This window comes from Terrapene carolina, unplaced genomic scaffold (assembly GCF_002925995.2).
Source record: "Terrapene carolina triunguis isolate 2854851 unplaced genomic scaffold, T_m_triunguis-2.0 Scaffold192, whole genome shotgun sequence".
NCBI classification, from domain to species: domain Eukaryota; kingdom Metazoa; phylum Chordata; order Testudines; family Emydidae; genus Terrapene; species Terrapene triunguis.
The window spans coordinates 25,705,952-25,724,145 of record NW_020664543.1 but is presented as its reverse complement, the minus strand read 5'-3'; the positions used below and the strand labels follow the sequence as shown (position 1 = coordinate 25,724,145).

General features: G+C 41.8%; 1 protein-coding gene across 6 annotated transcripts in view; it reads left to right on the top strand.

Moving 5' to 3' along the window:
* The window catches only part of MAP2K4 (mitogen-activated protein kinase kinase 4), a 168,274-nt gene that overhangs the window by 93,001 nt on the left and 57,079 nt on the right, over window positions 1-18,194 (top strand). For 4 of the 6 annotated variants that reach the window (XM_026654640.2, XM_026654637.2, XM_026654638.2 and 1 more), the window contains 2 exons: window positions 5,048-5,143; window positions 15,934-16,108. In XM_026654640.2, coding sequence (XP_026510425.1) covers window positions 5,048-5,143; window positions 15,934-16,108 — 271 coding nt within the window. The remainder of the gene's footprint in view (window positions 1-5,047; window positions 5,144-15,933; window positions 16,109-18,194) is intronic. The other 2 variants (XM_029912140.1, XM_026654642.2) reach the window with 2 other exon arrangements.

The following is an 18,194-nucleotide window of genomic DNA, read 5'->3' as shown; positions in this document are numbered from 1 at the left end:
AGTAGACACACAATGCATTCTTTGTAGTGAAAAACCGCTGTGTGAGTGCCTATGATTGTGGGAAGCTTCCTGCCTTGTTACTGATTATTTGTTACTTTCTGAGCACTCAGTGTGCTTGGTGCTGTGAAGGGACAAGAAGAAATTATCTCTGTTGTAAGGTGTTTTTACAACCTAGCTGTAAGATTGAAGTCCACATCTACTGTAGATAAGGACAGATGCATTCAACGGTAATGCCTCTCCCATTTCCTGCTGCCATTTTCTGTGCCAATTTCCCTCAGAACCACAGAAAGCAGATCTCTTGGGACAGGCGCAAATACAAACTCTCACTCCTTTCTGTATATTTCATCTATTGGTGCTGCAGTGACACCGAAGATCACTATAACTGAAAGATTAGAGAGAAAATATATAATGTCTGAACATAGCTCTCTCTACATTTTGTTATTTAAATAAAATTTTAATCCACTTTATTTAGTGACAGTATATTTTAAGTGTATTCAACTTTTTTGAAGTTGGGAAGCTGCTACAAGTCATTCTAAAAGTGATGCTTCACACCTAGCAGAGAAAATATGAGGCATTTTTCTCTTTGAGCCTTCATTGCCGATACTGTTAGGAACAGCCAGTAAGAGTCTGGAGCATCCACTTTCAGAAGTGTTGGTCTTTTTATGTTCAAGGACTATGTGCCTACTCTGAAGCCAGTGGCTCCTACTTTGTCAAAGTGTATATCAATATTTCAGTGTAAAAGAGTGGACGGGTCTATGTTCTTTCTTTTCTATTAACAAATATTGGGTGAATAGTGATGTTTAAAAAGTAACACAGTACTAGCATTGGTTAGTCTTAGGTGCGTATACAGTACTAGCCGTGCACTTTGTTTTTGACCAGGTGTATTCTCAGCCTATTATTGCTGGGCCTCACTTGATTCATTTTTTGTTGTTTTTGTGACATGGAGAAATGTCTGAGAGGGATTACATAGAGGCCCCCAGAGTCATTATATTTGTGATTTAAGGTGGTCTTATACCCAGGACTCCAGATATGAAGGCTAGTGAATCATGATCTGAAAAAAGGAGTAAATCATGAGGTGGCAAAATTTGCAGATGATACAAAAATACTCGAGATAGTTAAATCCAAAACAGACTGTGAAGAGTTACAAAGGGATCTCACAAAACTGGGTGACTGGGAAACAAAATGGCAGATAAAATTCAATGTTGATAAATGCAAAGTAATGCACATTGGAAAACATAATCCCAACTACACATATGAAATGATGGGATCTAAATTAGCTATTACCACTCAAAAAAAGGGATCTTGGAGTCATTGTGGATAGTTCTCTGAAAATATCAACTCAATGCACAGTGGCAGTCAAAAAAGCTAATAGAATGTTGGGAATAATTAAGAAAGGGATAAATAATAAGACAGAAAGTATCATATTGCCTCTATATAAATCCATGGTATGCCCACATCTTGAATTCTGCATACAGATGCGGTCGCCCCATCTCAAAAAAGATATATTGGAATTGGAAAAGGTTCAGAAAAAGACAACAAAAATGATAGGGGCATGGAACAGCTTCCATATGAGGAGAGATTAATAAGACTGGGACTTTTCAGCTTGGAAAAGAGACAACTAAGAGGGGATATGATAGAGATCTATAAAATAATGACTGGTGTGGAGAAATTAAATAAGGAAGTGTTATTTACTCCTTCACATAACACAAGAACTAGGGATCACCAAATGAAAATAATAGGCAGCAGGTTTAAAACAAACAAAAGGAAGTATTTCTTCACAAAATGCATAGTCAACCTGTGGAACTCTTTGCCAGAGGATGTTGTGAAGGCCAAGACTATAACAGGGTTCAAAAAAGAACTAGATAAATTCATGGAGGATAGGTCCATCAATGGCTATTAGCCAGGATGGGCAGGGACGATGTCCCTAGCCTCTGTTAGCCAGAAGCTGGGAATGGGTGACGGGGATGGATCACAGGGGATGATAATTATCTGTTCTGTTCATTCCCTCTGAAGCACCTGGTATTGGCCACTGTCGGAAGACAGGTTACTGGGATAGATGGACCTTTGGTCTGACCCTGCCTCCCAAAACCCAAGTAAATTTTTTGCTCTGTTAACTTTCCTAACAATTAAAGTTTGTCATTCACAGTCTTATATTCAGGCTCCTTCTGAATTTAATCAAAACAGAAACCAAGTACTTTGTTCTTTAAGTATTAAAGTCATCTCATTGTCATATGAGCAGCAGTTTGTATTTTTGTTTGGTTACTCAGAGCTGTTTCGAACCCTCTGGTCCACTGGTTCAAAACTGAGGGCTAGTCTACACTTACCGGGTAGTTTGACGGCTGGCAATCGAAGTTCCGGGTTCGATTTATCGCGTCTGGTCTGGACGCGATAAATCGAACCAGGAAGTGCTCGCCGTCGACTGCGGTACTCCAGCTCAACGAGAGGAGTACCGCAGAGTCGACGGGGAGCCTGCCTGTCGCGTGTGGACCGCGTCTGAACCTCGGTAAGTTCGAAGTAAGGTATGTCGAATTCAGCTACGTTATTCACGTAGCTGAATTTGCGTACCTTACTTCGACTTGGGGGGTAAGTGTAGACCAAGCCTGACAGTCGTTTCCTCTGAAATCACGCCTTTGTCTTTTGCCAAGCACCATGAAATGGACAACAAAAAGAGGAAAAGATGCAAATTCAAAGAACTGTGGCTCACTCTTCCAGGCCACCATTGTCAGATTTTTTTCCTCTTTGCTGATGTTATCTTTTCACCTTATAGTGTGGGAAGTTGAAATAATCTGGGCTGAATGGATGAGATGCATCAGAAAAATCTGCAGTGGTATCAGAATCCATCAAGAAGATCCCATGCAGAGGAGCTATTCTGCCATAGTAACACTGCATGCTCTGCATCAAGCTTTTGTGTAATTGGATGAGTTTGTTTTTTGGCCTGCATGATTAAATTATTCTAGCCACTCCACTCATTGGAGAAGTAGACTTCGGAACGGGACTAAAATTAATTAGGTTCCTTATGTATTGTGATTAGGTGACTACAGCCCTCTGCTGTGAATCTCAGATGGGTGGAATTGTGCCCCATCATCAAGGCTTTGCATGTTGGGAGGCCTCAAAGCAAAGGAGAGTCAGATGTCTCAGTCAGAATTCCAATGGATCTCGTGAATTAATGGCAGTCCTGGGAAGTTCTTTCCTTGAGCTAGGCCTGATTCCCTCCTTTGTGGAACACCTAGAATATTTGGAGTAGAGCTGGACAGACCATTTCTCCTTCATGCTTGGTCTCAGTGATACCTTGGCTGGCAAGCAGACACAATCAATTAGAGATGAGTAAAGTCCACCAAAATAGCTTCTGATTACCAGGTTAGGACAGCTTGGTTACGGGTGATAGCCATCTTCCAGGAGGATGTGGGCTCCTGTGTAATCCAGTGGGCATATGCATTCTCTCTGATGTTCCAAACAGGTATTTCTCCCTTTTTATCATAATAACTTTCATTTCCCTGTAGATTAAAGAAGATAAAATGATTCTCTGGCAGCTGTTGGCCTTGCTTCAGGAGAGCTTCCTTAGCTGTTTAGCCAAAGTACTTCGTAGATCTGAAATAGTCAGGGCAGACACAACCATTTTAAATGGACCCAACATTTAAAGTCTGTCACAATAGTACTAGACTTAGGGGACTATAGAGCATTGATACATTTGATGGTCAGTCACCTCCTCAATCCCATGACATATTTGAGGGTTGCCTTCAAAATACATGTCATGTTTGGTGTTGTACTAGGATCTTCCAGTTAGTCTTGCTGTGGCCTGTCTTGTGGTCACTGAAGTAGTTGTGATAAATGCAGCCTTCTGGATAGGCAATCCCTCTTTTCTCTCCTAGCTGGATGATTCCCTTGCTTCAGACCTATCCTCTTCTGCAGCAGATACCAATGTGTTACTTTCAGGATCATGTTTTCCTCCAAAGTTGCACTGAATTTCAGAATTAGCCAAGAAGTGTCATTACCTAAACTTCTTCTACACCCTGCTCAAACGGAGAAACCAATGCAACCTAGAGCTTTTAGGTTCCCTAGCACTTAGCTTGAGTCCCTGAAAGAACTTTTTTTGTTAAGAGTGTAAGAAAAGTCACAAGGGCTATGTTAGCACAATGGCTTTAAGAGCAGTTGTAACAGATAAATTTAGTTTTAGGGCGTTTGCAGATGATGAGCTGAGCAAAGGCATGCATTTGTTTCTGAACATTGTTGGTCATTGCTTTATTTGTATGTACAGGTATTTGAGTGATCATTTTCTGTCTGTCCTCCCCATAGCCCTTAGTAAGGGGTACAACCCAGAACCCATCAATGCTGAAAGAGTGGATCCTAGTCATGGGAAAGGGAAATTTCTTACCTGGAATGCTTGTGAGAGGCTCTAATCTAGAGCCTGATCACACAGTGTACAGTAATAGTTAGCCTTGAGCTCTTCTGTTAGCTGCAGAGATCTATCTGGAAATAAAAGGGAAGGATATAGTGTGCCCAAGGCATAAAAAAGTATTCAGTAGTGGATGGGCTGATTCACCTTGACTAACAGGTCTAAATGGGAATGGCCACCACTCCTAGATTGGTGGATCCAAGACACACTAGTTTTTGTGGTAAGAAATTCTCCTTTATCAGAGCCAAGAGGAAGTTATGTGATGGTGATCAATGTGGTGAATCTATGCAGTCTGAGTGTTATTAATATTCAGTTATTTTGTTAGTAAAATTGATTCCAATGATTGGTGTTTTTAACATTACAACTGAAAATAATATTTCCATTGTTTTACGAAAATAAAAGGCATACAATATAATGTATTAACAGTAACAGTGCAGCTCAAAGAACTTCAAATGCAAGAACTGCTTTGCTCCATTTGAAGAGAGGTGCATTAGTTAGGCTTAATGGGGAAGAAAAATATAACATGCACTAATTTCTTATGCTAGCCATGCCAAAGGCAGTATGTCTAGATGCGTATATGTTTTACGTTATTGTGTCATGTGATAACAGCACCATGTTTTCCTGTCATTTTCACAACTCTTTTCCTGGCTGAAGTGATACACAAGCAACACTGGGTAGTAATCACATTGTCCCGTTCACTTTCAAAAGGAGAGAAGCGGACCTCATCCAGAAACTTTCCAGCAGGCTACAGTAAGCTTAACTGTCTGTTAGCCATTGTCAAATATTTTCCATGTCAGCAAAAATGGCATCTATAAAGTATTGAAATTTGTCTCAGCAATACCATGCCATTCCATGAGTTATTTCTATGTAATGATATTATCACATTTCAGTATCATTTTTTAAATATATATATTTATTCTCCTTATTCTTATGTTGATTCTTAATGATGTGTTATGTCTCTGTTTTCTGTTCCCTCACTGATAGCTGGCAGTGGCTCAGGAGGAAGGGTTATTAAATTAGCTAGCTCTAACATTTTCATATTACTCTAAAATGCTTTAATCCAACACCAGTCTAGATGGTGAATCCTTTGTAGACTGGGCAAGTGTGTTATTGTCTGGCTGCATGTTTCACTCCAAACAAAAATGAGTTTGGTGTTCTGGGGATCTATACATAAGGCCAGATTCTAGTGTGAGTTACGCCACTGTGAATCAGGAGGACTCAATTGTCTTGGAGATGGTAATTCGGAATCTGAGTTACACCGGTGTAAACTGAGGGAAGAATCTATCTAGTTAATCAAATAAACTCCAAACAAAATGTTGGAGCTTCTGAAGGCCCGATTCAAGCCTCATTTAAGTCAGTGGGAGTCTTTTTGTGGATTTGAATGGGTGTTGGATTGGACTGCAAGAGCTGCAGATACATTCTGTACAGTTTTCCATGCATTGCTGAGATCTGTACTTTGAATAATATTGGTGGAGCATAGAAAGCCAAAACAGGCCTCAGTTGAGCTTCTGCCATTTCTTCAGGATGAAAGTGAGGGACCTGGCCTTTGTTTTTTTTTTTCTTTGAGTTTTACTGACTGAGGGATGCTGAATGGAATTAATTCCTTCTTTTAAAGCTTTTGCTGAATCTCTTCATACATAGTGATTGGTTCTAGACACATGGCATCAAATAGAATGTGAGAATAAATAGCAGAAAGACTTACAAATGAGCAAGTAGAAGCAAAACCACTACATTCTGTGACCTCTGCCTGGGGCAGAAATCCCTATTAACTTGTTGGCTTGCTCAGTGCAAGGAAGATATTGTTCTCAGGACTCTGTTTAAACCTCACTAGGGAACTGACATTTTCAGGCCACTTGAAAGAACTCTGCAGGATTGCTATTGGAGGTTTTCCCCTGCCATGAAATACAAAACATGGCTACTGTTTTATTAATGTTAGTTAGCCTCCAGGGTGTACAGATTGCTCAGCAAAGAAAGCTACATTTAAACAGAAAGCCTATAGAAATGCCACACTAGCTAATGGACTCAGTGCAAATTGATCAGCCAGAATCGTAAACCTGCTTTTACTTAAGAAGTGTGAACAGTGCTGGTGCCTTGAGTTTACTTTTGGTCACTGATTTGACTTATCAGCACATTGTCCACAAATTGGCTTCTGAAATGCCATTGTGAACAGCATCTTTTTACCAGGCTTGCGGAGAAGTAGAATGTGTGTATTTCTACTAACCTCTGTGCAGTTAGTGACTTCCTTCAGAAATCCTGCATTAGACCAATTTGTGAGACATAATTTATCTGTCAAGCTCTTTAAAATCATGAAGCACAGTCTTATAAAATCATAGAACCATAGGGTTAGAAGGATCGGCAAGAGTCATCTAGTCCAGTGGTTTGCAAAGTTATTTGATCGCGCCGCCCTTCTTTGTGTCTGTAGTAGTTTATGCCTCCCCCTAGGCACCCAGCCAGTAGCTGCCGCTCTCCGGCCACCCAGCTCTGAAGGCAGAGCGGTGGGTGGTGGCTGCTAGCCGGGTGCCCCTCTCTGAAGGGAACGCCGCCACCAGCAGCAGTGCAGAAGTAAGGGCGGCATGGTATGGTATTGCCACCCTTCTCTGCTGCTGTTGGCAGCAGTGCTACCTTCAGAGCTGGGCGGTCGGCGATCAGAAGCTGCTGGCTGGACACCCAGCTCTGAAAGCAGTGCTGCCTCCATACTACTCTCACTTTTGCGTTGCTGCTGGAGGTGGCACTGCCGTCAGTGCTGGGCATCCAGCCAGCAGGCATAGCTCTCCAGCTGCTCAGCTCTGAGGGTATGTCTACACCCAGCCGCTAGTTCGGCTGCTGGGAATCGAAGTTCTGGGTTTGACTTATCGCGTCTTGTCTGGACACGATAAGTCGAACCAGGAAGTGATCGCCGTCGACTGCGGTACTCCAGCTATACGAGAGGAGTACCGCGGCGTCGACGGGGGAGCCTGCCTGCCGCGTGTGGACCGAGGTAAGTTCGAACTAAGGTACTTCGACTTCAGCTACGTTATTCACGTAGCTGAAGTTGCGTACCTTAGTTCGAATTGGGGGGTAAGTGTAGACCAGGCCTGAATGTGTGCAGCAAGTTTTTTCTTTCCCCTTAAAGCTTCTCCTGTCCCCGCAGAATACATTCCGTGCCCCCCAGTTTGAGAACGTCTAATCTAGTCGCACCCCCGCCAAGATGCAGGATTTGTTGTGTCTAAACCATCCAAGATGGTTGGCTATCCAGCCTCCTTTTGAAAACTTCCAGTGAAGGAGCTTCCATGACCTCCCTAGGCATCTGTTCCATTGTCCTACTGTTCTTACAGTTAGGAAGTTTTTCCTGAGATTTAATCTAAATCTGCCATGCTGTAGTTTGAACCCATTGCCTCTTGTCCTACCCTCTGTGGTAAGAGAGAACAACTTTTCCACTTTTTAATGGCAGCTTTTCAAGTATTTGAAGAGCACTATCATGTGCCCCCTTAATCTCCTCTTTTCCAAACTAAACATACCGAATTCCTTCAGCCTTTGCTCATATGGCTTGCATTCCATCCCTTTGATCATCTTTGGCACTCACCTCTGCATCCTTCCCAGTTTCTCTATATCCTTTCTATACATTGGTGACCAAAGCTGGACACAGTACTCCAGCTGAGGCCTAATCAGTGATGAGTAAAGCTGTACTGTCACCTCCCGTGACTTGCATGCGATGCCTTTGCTAATGCAACCTAAAATTGCATTTCCTTTTTTTGCATCAGTATCACATTGCTGACCCATGCTGAGGTTGTGATCCACCACAACACCCAGATCCTTCTCAGCAGAGCTCCTGCCAAGCCAGTTATCCCTCATTCTGTATTTGTCCAACTGATTTTTCTTCCCTAAGTGTAACACCTTACATTTGTTTTTGTTGAATTTCATTTTCTTGTCTATAGCCCAGTTCTCCAATTTATCAAGATCCCTTTGAATATTAGCTCTATCCTCCAAAGTGTTTGCAGCCCCCTTGACCCTCAGCTTTGTGTCATCTACAAATTTGATCAATATGCTCTCCAGGTCATTAATAAAGATGTTAAAAAACACGGGACCCAGAACAGAGCCCTGTGGAACCCCATTTGAGACCTCCCTCCAATTTGACATGATTCCATTAATAGTTACTCTTTGTTTGTGGTTGTTTAACCAATTATGTATCCATTTAACGTTAGTTTTGTGAAGCCCACATTTCTCCAGCTTACTTATCAGAATGTCGTGTGGGACTGTGTCAAAAGCCTTGCTGAAGTCCAGGTATATTATGTCTACCGCATTCCCCCTATCTACTAAACTAGTTACCCTGTCAAAGAAGGAAATCAAGCTGGTTCTTAGTAAATCTATGCTGATCACCCCTTCATCCCCCAGGTATTCACAAATTGAATATTTTATACATTGCTCTAGTAGCTTCACAGTTGTAGAGGTCAAGCTGACTGGTCTATAGTTCCCAGGGTCCTCCTTTCCCCCCCCTTTTAAAGATGGGCACCACGTTAGCTCTTCTACAGTCTTCCGGGACCTCTCCTGTCATCCACGAGTGTGCAAATATTATTGCCAGTGGCTCCAAGATTTCTTCAGTTAATACCATCAGCACCTTGGGGGGAATAGCATCAGGCCCCGCTGACTTGAATTCATTCAGATTAGTCAGAATATCTCTGACATATTCTTTACTTACCCTGGTCTGCATACCTTCCCTTTTATTGTCTATGGGAACTTCACTAGTTGTCTGGTCACATGTTATTTTTTTGAGAAGACTGAAGCAAATTAGGCATTGAGCAGCTCTGCCTTTCTATCGTCTTCCATTACCAGCTCACCTTCTCCATTGAGCATCATCCTTGGTCTTTCTTTTCTGTCTGACATATTTGTAGAACCCCTTCTTGTTGTCGCTAACATTTCTTGCCAGTTATATGCTCCCACCACAACATTTCATCCCTTCCCTCTTAGGTTTCTTTGCTCTGATACCCACAGCAACAGAAAGGAGCTCACTGAAGATTCACATACTTGTGTATGCCACCTTTTTGGCCTGGCCTTGCTCCATTATGTAGGGCCTTAGTGCTGTCACATAATCTTCAGGTTTGCCTGAAATTACCCCTCCACCTCTCTGCTTACCCCTCATAGAACTTCTTGTCAATGCCAAAGAAGTGCTTGTTTTTAAAAGTTTCAGCATTCCTACTGCTAAGATACTAATGGTAGAGCTTAATTACTGCAATACAATGAATTTATGCCTGTCCAAAAACATGCACATATTTTTATTAGGGCTGTCAAGTGATTAAAAAATTAATCATGGTTAATAACATGATTTAAAAAAATTAATCGTGTGATTAATCATGCGGTTAAACAGTAATAGAATACCATTTATTTAAATATTTGTGGATGTTTTCCACTTTTTCAAATATATTGATTTCAGTTATAACACAGAATACAAAGTGTACAGTGCTAACTTTATATTTATTTTTTATTACAAATATTTGCTCTGTAAAAAAGAAGCAAAAGAAATAGTATTTCAGTTCACCTAATACAAATATTGAAGTGCATGCAATCTCTTTATCATGAATGTTGAACTTACAAATGTAGAATTATGTTAAAAAAAAAAAAACCACATTCAAAAATAAAACAATATGAAACTTTAGAGCCTACAAGTCCACTCAGTCCTACTTCTTGTTCAGCCAGTCACTCAGACAAACAAGTGTGTTTACCTTTGCAGGAGATAATGCTGCCTGCTTTTTGTTTACAATGTCACCTGAAAGTGAGAACAGGCATCCACATCACTGTTTATTCATAGATTCATAGATTCTAGGACTGGAAGGGACCTCAAGAGGTCATCGAGTCCAGTCCCCTGCCCGCATGGCAGGACCAAATACTGTCTAGACCATCCCTAGACTGTTGTGGTGGTAACGATCCAAAGCAGTGTGGACTGACATGTTCATTTTCATTATCTGAGTCAGATGTCACCAGCAGAAGGTTGATTTTCTTTTTTGGTGGTTTGGGTTCTGTAGTTTCAGCATTGAACTGTTGCTCTTTTAAGATTTCTGAAAGCATGCTCCAGACCTTGTCCCTCTCAGATTTTGGAAGGCATTTTAGATGCTTAAACCTTGGGTTGAGTGCTGTAGCTATCTTTAGAAATCTCACATTGGTACCTTCTTTGCGTTTTGTCAAATCTACAGTGAAAGTTTACTTAAAATGAACAACATGTGCTGGGTCATCATCCGAGATTGCCATAACATGAAATATATGGCAGAATGTGGGTAAAACACAGAGCAGGAGACATACAATTCTCCCCCAAGAAGTTGAGTCACAAATTTAATTAACGCATTTTTTGTTTAATGAACATCATCAGCATGGAAACATGTTCTCTGGAATGGTGTCCGAAGCATGAAGAAGCATATGAATGTTTACTTTATCTGGCACGTAAATACCTTGTAATGCTGGCTACAAAAGTGCCATGTGAATGCCTGTTCTCACTTTCAGGTGACATTGTAAATAAGAAGCGAGCAGCATTATCTCCCGTAAATGTGAACAAATTTGTTTGTCTTAGCGATTGACTGAAAAGAAGAAGTAGGACTGAGTGGACTTTTAGGCTCTAAGGTTTTACATCGTTTTGTTTTTGAGTGCAGTTATGTAACAAAAAATAATCTACATTTGTAAATTGTACTTTCACGATAAAGAGATTGCACTACAGTACTTGTATGAGGTAAACTGAAAAATACTATCTCTTTTTATCATTTTTACAGTGCAGATATTTGTAATAATAATAATATAAAGTGAGCACTGCATACTTTGTATTCTGTGTTGTAACTGAAATCAATATATTTGAAAATATAGACAAATATCCAAAAATATTTAATACATTTCAATTGGTATTCTATTATTGTTTAGCAGTGCAATTAAAACTGTGATTAATCACAATTAATTTTTTTTAGTTAATTGCGTGAGTTAACTGCGATTAATTGATGGCCCTAGTGTTTATGGTTATTTTTCAGTAGAGTTTTGGAATCTTGTAGGCTTATTAGACTTGCCAAGCTTCCTGTGTGGATCTAGCTCACCAAGCTAGCAATTAGCAAACTTCATGTTCTGAATTTGTGTGACACTGTCCTTGGCCCTGAACAGTGGTGCCTGGTTCCAGCAGTCCTTGTGGCTAATGCCAAGCTGGATCCATGAACATTTTTTCCTTCTGTCAAAGGGCAACTGTTGCGAAGAATAAATGCCTTGCTTGGTGTTCCTAATCCCTGGAATATAACTGCTGTGACAAAGCAAAGTAACCATTTGGAGAAAGGTCTATAAATTGGCATCTTACAAATGCAATGATCCATATAGCACTAGCTGTCTTATCTGTTCAAGCCCCATGGGACTCCCAAGCCTCTGATAGTTTTGGATTAACATTCTAGACCGGGATTTTCAAAGGCACTAAAGGGAGTTAGAAGCCCAAATTCCAGTGAATTCAATGGGAACTCAACTCCAAAAACCCCTGGACTCCTTTAAAAATCCCATCCATAATTATTTGAGGCTGAGAATGTTAATCTAACCCCTTGTGTGTGGGTATTAAAAGTGATAGTACTAATAAATCTCTCCCCCCTCTCCCCCCCCCGAAGTCCATCTTGGGGCATCCCTGGGATTCAGCTTGATCTTGTGAGCGTTATATGCCCAGCATGGAAATGGCTTTTTACCCACATTCCTGGCCTGATACACGTTGATTGCCTCCTCAGAAAGCAGAAGTGGATAGTGGAAGAGAAAGCTGACATATTATGACCTAAAAAGTCTATAAAGATTCTTATATATCACTAAACACAAGTGATTGAAATCCAGCCTCTAGCAGTGAAGCTGGAATCTGGCATTAACTACTTCTGACCTTCTCGTCTGACCTTCACATTGCTCTCTAGAGTTACTCTTGTTATTTTAATTCTGAATTTCACTGTGTTGGCTTTGTAGGGCAGACTTTAAGGATGCTGGCTCTAAATGCTTGTCTACATTAGGGCTTTTTGCACTGATATAGCTATAATAGTACAAACCCTATTGTAGATGCACTGACCTGGAATTAAGTGGGGTTTGCACTTATCCTGGTTTCACACCAGTGCACTCCCATATTACACCAGTGCAATGCATCTACTCAGGGGTATGCACTTGTGTGCAGCTACACTGGTGTAGAGGTCCCTGCATTAGACAAGTCCTAAATTACCTTTCCACTGAAGAAATCACTATAAAAATCAAAATGCTGACAGGAATGTTTGAGCTCCAGACTGTGCTTCTTATAGGAAAATGGCAATATTTACTTCTAAGAGCTTCACTACATGAACAAAGTCTGTATTAAAACATGTGCCACTCTGTTAAACATGTCCTTTGGCCAGATGACCATTTCACGTGGGCATTTGAACAGGTGACTAAAAATATGATCAAGATTGTTAGTGGCATTTCACTAGGACTACAGCAAATTGCTTTCATGTTTATAGTTCCATGGAGCACCTCTACTTCATGCCACCATCCTCGCACCTGCAATCCCCTCTGTAGGGAGAGAGGCATTGCTAAGACTTCTTACCTCCACCCCCATGCTTGTGTCTTCCCCCTGCCACTGCAGGGACAGTGGCACAGTTTGCTAAAGCAGAACAGGAACCTTGTTTTCCATTTTGTAGGAAAATCTGTGAGTTTGAATTCCTTTCCTATTCCGGAAAGGAATGAAAACAAAAAATTTTGAAATTTGCCTCAAAACAAAATTCTGGGGAAAAAAAAGAATTTGAAGTCAATCGAAGCATTTGTTGTTTAAAAAATTGAAATGTTTCATTCCAGTGCCCACATCTAAATTTTTTAATATTATAAAATAAATTTAAAAATAAAAAGTGATTTCAAAACAGAAAATGGAAATGTTCTGTTGTGAAAATGTCTAAATGGAACATTTTGACTTATTGACCTTCCCCCGGAAGCAAAATTTTGACATAATTGACATGTTTCTGCTAAATGTTTTGCTTTCAACGAATTGGCATTTTCCAGCAGGAAAAAATTCCATCAGAAAATTTCCAGACTCTGCAGCAGCAGGGCTCCATCAGCAGGATTTGGTGTCACCACTGTGCATGTCTGCCTTCCAGTCCTTCCTGCTACTGCTTTGGCTGAGAAGACATGAGCAGGAGGGGCCATTTCCTAGCACCTTTCAAAGCAGCAGTTCACACCTACTAGCTTCTTCCAGCAAACGCAGAACCATTTTCAGATTACTGTCAAATCAAAATGTGCTAGCAGCAAGGAAGGCTCTAACTCTCATCCCCCAGCTCCCAAGGTCAATTGTCTTTATGTTCAGCAGAGGCAGGTGGCAAAGTGTGAGGTGAGGTTTCTTCTGTTCTGTTCTTCTGTTAGTTTCTCTGAATTATTTTCACCCGCTCTTGTCTTCTGTTTCCTTTTTTCATTCCTTGCTTTTTGTTAAGTACATTCCATACAGAATCTAAGTTATTGCAGTGTTTTATTTTGAGGAATTTAACACAGAGAAATCAAGGAAGGCCAAGAACAGATAAGGTCTCTGCGGATTTCTGTATTCTTAATGTTTGTGCCATCATCAGCATGACCACCCTTGAATTGTGTTTAACTGCAAGGGTTTCAGAGGGTTTAGGTGGGAAGTAGCAGAGTGGGGGAGTCAGAATAGGAAAGCAATAACAGGGGAAGGGGAGCAGCAGCATCACAAAAAGTTGCTGAGAGAAAAATAGTGCTCACTGTTCAGTGAGATTCTTCTTCCATTGGGTCCACGGAATGCAGATGTCCAAGGACCAAGAAGTGCAACACCAATGTTTCATAAAGAAGCTAGAACACAGCAGATGAGGTCATTTAAGCCTCATTTGTTCCAGTAAAGGGTACTTTGGGCCTGACCTTGCTGCCCACAAAGACCAATCTTCCAATGAAACCCAAAGGGGTAGGCCTACACAGTTGCTGGGAGCATGATTCTCAGCCTGGGTCAACAATCACTTGCACTTGTGGGGCTCGGGCCAGCACGCTTAAAATAGCTGTGTAGACTTGGCTTTGATGTTCAGACCTGACCTGGAGTTCAGGCTCTGACGCCAACCTCTGTCCCTAGGCTTCAGAGCCCAAGCGCCAACCCAAGTCAGAATGTTCATTTTGCTATTTTTGCACGCTAGCATGAGCCCCCTAACATAAGTCTGTCAACCCGGGCTGCAAGACTTGCTCCCATAAGCTGTGTAGACATACCCAAGGAGTTCAGAAGTGGGCCCATAGTAATATCAAAGCATGTGTCATGTACAGCAGCTGACTGATAGGTGTTCTATTGTATTTATCAGCATGGAATACACTGTAGTATGTTTATTCCTTTGGCTAGTTAACTTGAGAAACGGAGCATTGGATCAAAAGTCTATTCCTCATTATCGCTCATTTTACCAAATCCTGGAATTTTCAGCTGCTTGATCAACTGCTCGAATGGAGTGGTCAGTATCCAGGTGACTAGTCTGACAGAATCTCCTTGGCTTTCACAAATGCCTATCTGATATAATGCCTCCATAACACTGGAGGGTTGTGGTGTGAGCGACCTTTTGATTAATGTGACTTTAAAGCAGGAAGCCCAGTCTCCTGGCATAGCTTATAACCAAGGAAGTGTTAATCAGCAGATGAACGCATGAGAAGCACTGGAGACTTTTGCAATTGTTTTAAGGTAAACACTATTATTTACTAGGAATAAAGTGTAGAAAATACACATACGTTTTCTATTAAATCAATGTTAACAACAAAATTTGCAACAGGTAATAGGAAGCGCCTTAAAACAACTGTGGAATTCTGTAGCTTCTGTCACAAACTATGGGCATCATCCTGCACTCCTTACACAGACAAGTTCATATTGAGGGCTATGGGAGCTCTCTGTGCCCGAGGACTCTGGGCTCAGGCACTTTGTCAAGAAACATTTGGTCTGGCAGCTTCTGGTTTCTTGAGTAATAGTCAATTTGCATTATATTTTATATTAAAAATGGCTCTTCAATGCCTTTTTTCAACTAGATTAAGTGATTATGCACTATTTGAAATAAGTTACAGTTTTCCATTAAGATCAACAAGCTCTTCATAAACCTGCTAATACAAACAGGAGATTTAGTTTGATTTCTGTTCAACATGAGCAATACAAGTAAGACAGGTAGTGACCAGCAAGTGCATTGCTGCAGGGGAGGTAACACGCATAGCTTTGTGTACATGGGACTAGGAGTGCTCTAAAGAATCTTGGTTCTGCATGCTATACCAAGTCCTGCTACAAGCCTGATGTATTTTTATGCACAATAGAAAATAGCCATGTAAATGAGAGTAATTAGAATGAATCAAATCTAAGACACATATTAAGCCTTAGGCTGCAGTTAAGACATATAGCTAATTAAAGCTGTGACCAAATGTATTTCTTTGTTGATTTAACATTCTCCCTCAACCCTGCATCCCCAACTAGAATCCTCCCTGGAATCACATTGTTTCTGTAGCCTATGTGCACCCCTCTCTTTCAATGTTTAATCAAGTGCTGCTGAAAAGAGAAAGTTACAAACTATTTAAAATGTGGAAAAATTGCTTCCCAATATTTTTGACAGAGAGAGACTGAGAACACACAGCATTGAATCATCAGGAAAATTGAAGATTTCCCCTGAACAGCATTGGGATTTTACTGCAGAGGACTTGAAAGACCTTGGAGAAATTGGACGAGGAGCTTATGGTTCTGTCAACAAAATGGTCCACAAACCAAGTGGGCAAATTATGGCAGTTAAAGTAGGTGATGCCCATAATTGTGTTTGTACTTCAGTTCATTAAGGATGGAACGTGATGGAGAATTAATGTTCATCCGTCTGTCACCGTCTACTGTTCTGTTCTGTTTATCTCCAGTATAAAGGGTACTTGTGCTGAAAACACTGTGTGTAATGGGCATATCTGTCAAGTGAATTGTGAAGGTCTTATATCTTGCTTGTGCACTTTAAAAAACTGCCTCTGCCTCTCAGGAAGCAACTGCTGCAGGGGATCGGATGGCTCTGGAGACTGGTAATGGGATATGAGGCCTTTCACCTGCTAATCACTGGTTCAAATCCAGCCTAGGTTGGTAGTAAGCACAAATTAACATCCAATGGCAGCTTGGTGTCCTTTGTGAAATGAGTTAGTGACTAAAGATTGGTTCCATCTGGACATGTATCCATGCTGCAGCAATTGACAGTCTCACCAGAGAGGGCAGGAAATGAGTGGGCATGTGTTTAGAGAGCATACTGCTCTCTCACTCTCACCATGATGTGGAAGCACAGAGTGCCTGCTGACCCAGTTCTGGAAATGTAGATGATATCAGCCTCCAGGGCTGTCCATTTGATACTTTACACCAGCACCAAACTCATGTTTTGTTTTGTTTAAATCTTGTTTTCCTAGCTCTTGTGTAACAAAATAATCTTTGTCTTTGCTTTAAAACTGCACGTTGTTGGGGATTTTTGATTAGTCACTTGATGGTCCAGTTCGAGGTGAGATGGGCAGTGGATATTGTTTCACTCTGGAAGTGATGAATTCTCTCTTCTTTGCTTTTGCTGTGCAACAGTTAATGATATCCGCCTCTTAAATCTAGTTACAGGTACAAAATAGTGACACATGCTCCACTGGCTTCACTGGAAGAGTAGAAGTGAGCTCTGAACCCAAACTACCTAGAAGTACGTGTCACTCTCTTTAGTGGTCTCTCTCTCCGAACACTGTCTAAGTGGGTCTGGACATGTTAATTCCCAGTGGGTTCATGTACTGGTTGGAGCCAGTTTGGGGACGTGTTGCAACCCTCTTGCTAGCAGCCATTCTATATGATAGAGAGGCGGATAAGACCCCGTTGCCCAAGATTTGTGTATGTGCTGCCCCTGGGAACAACTAAAATGCTCTTGGAGTCTCCAGCATCACTCCTCTTTCCTCTTACTTCCCCCAGCAACATGGCACCCTCCTTCCAGTAGACGGGTGGTCAGTTACACCTTTTGGAGTTGTTGGGATTGGCATAGCAAAATGATGCCCGGCACCTTTCCCGACTCAGGGACAGAGCTTGCTGCTGCTGCAGCACTCCCAGCCTCACCAAGCCCAGTGAGTGGGAGATGGAAGGAGCCACTGGAGAGCGCTGTGAGGCACTCCTTACCATTGGGCTCAGCTGGTGGGCTGTGCCACATTTCTCAAGGCAAGGAGCCTTGATGTTGAAGTTGTTTAGGATTAGCTTTCCCCACAAAGCCGATCCTGAGCTAGCTGCTGGAGCGTGCACTGGACATGGCTTTCTCTGATTTCTGTGACTGTTGCTCTTTGGGCAGTCTGGGAGGTGGGTCAGTCTCTTGACCCTATTGTCCCCCATGGGCACCTGGTGCTCCGTGATGGGTCACCACTGGGTTATCCCTCCTCTCCTTCCTCGCACAGAGAGAGGCTCCTCTCTCTCTAGCTCACACTGTGCCACCAGCAATTGACTCCGTTCCAACTCCCAGTGTCTTGCCTCTGCTTGAAGAAGCAGGCGGTGTGGTTCTCTAAGCCTCTCCACTTTCTGTTTTTGGTTTTTCTTCCTCTGCTTGTTGCCCCCCTTGGCAGGAAGCGGATTTTTGAGAACAGGAAACTGGTATTTAAAGAGAAAACATGGCAGTGCAGCAGGCCCAGCTAGGATTAAAGAACTTCTGCACATGCCCAGCCGCACAGTAGTGTGCTACTTTACAGCAGGGTGGCAGGAAGCAGAGAGTGAAATTCAGCAGCAGGAGCTGGCTTTGCAGACTCTCCAAGCCAGCTGTTCCTAGCTGCTTGGTGCTTCAGGCCAAGGTGAAGCATCGACTCCAACAGCAGTGATGTGGCAGACAAGCTTTCAGCTGTGCGGGCT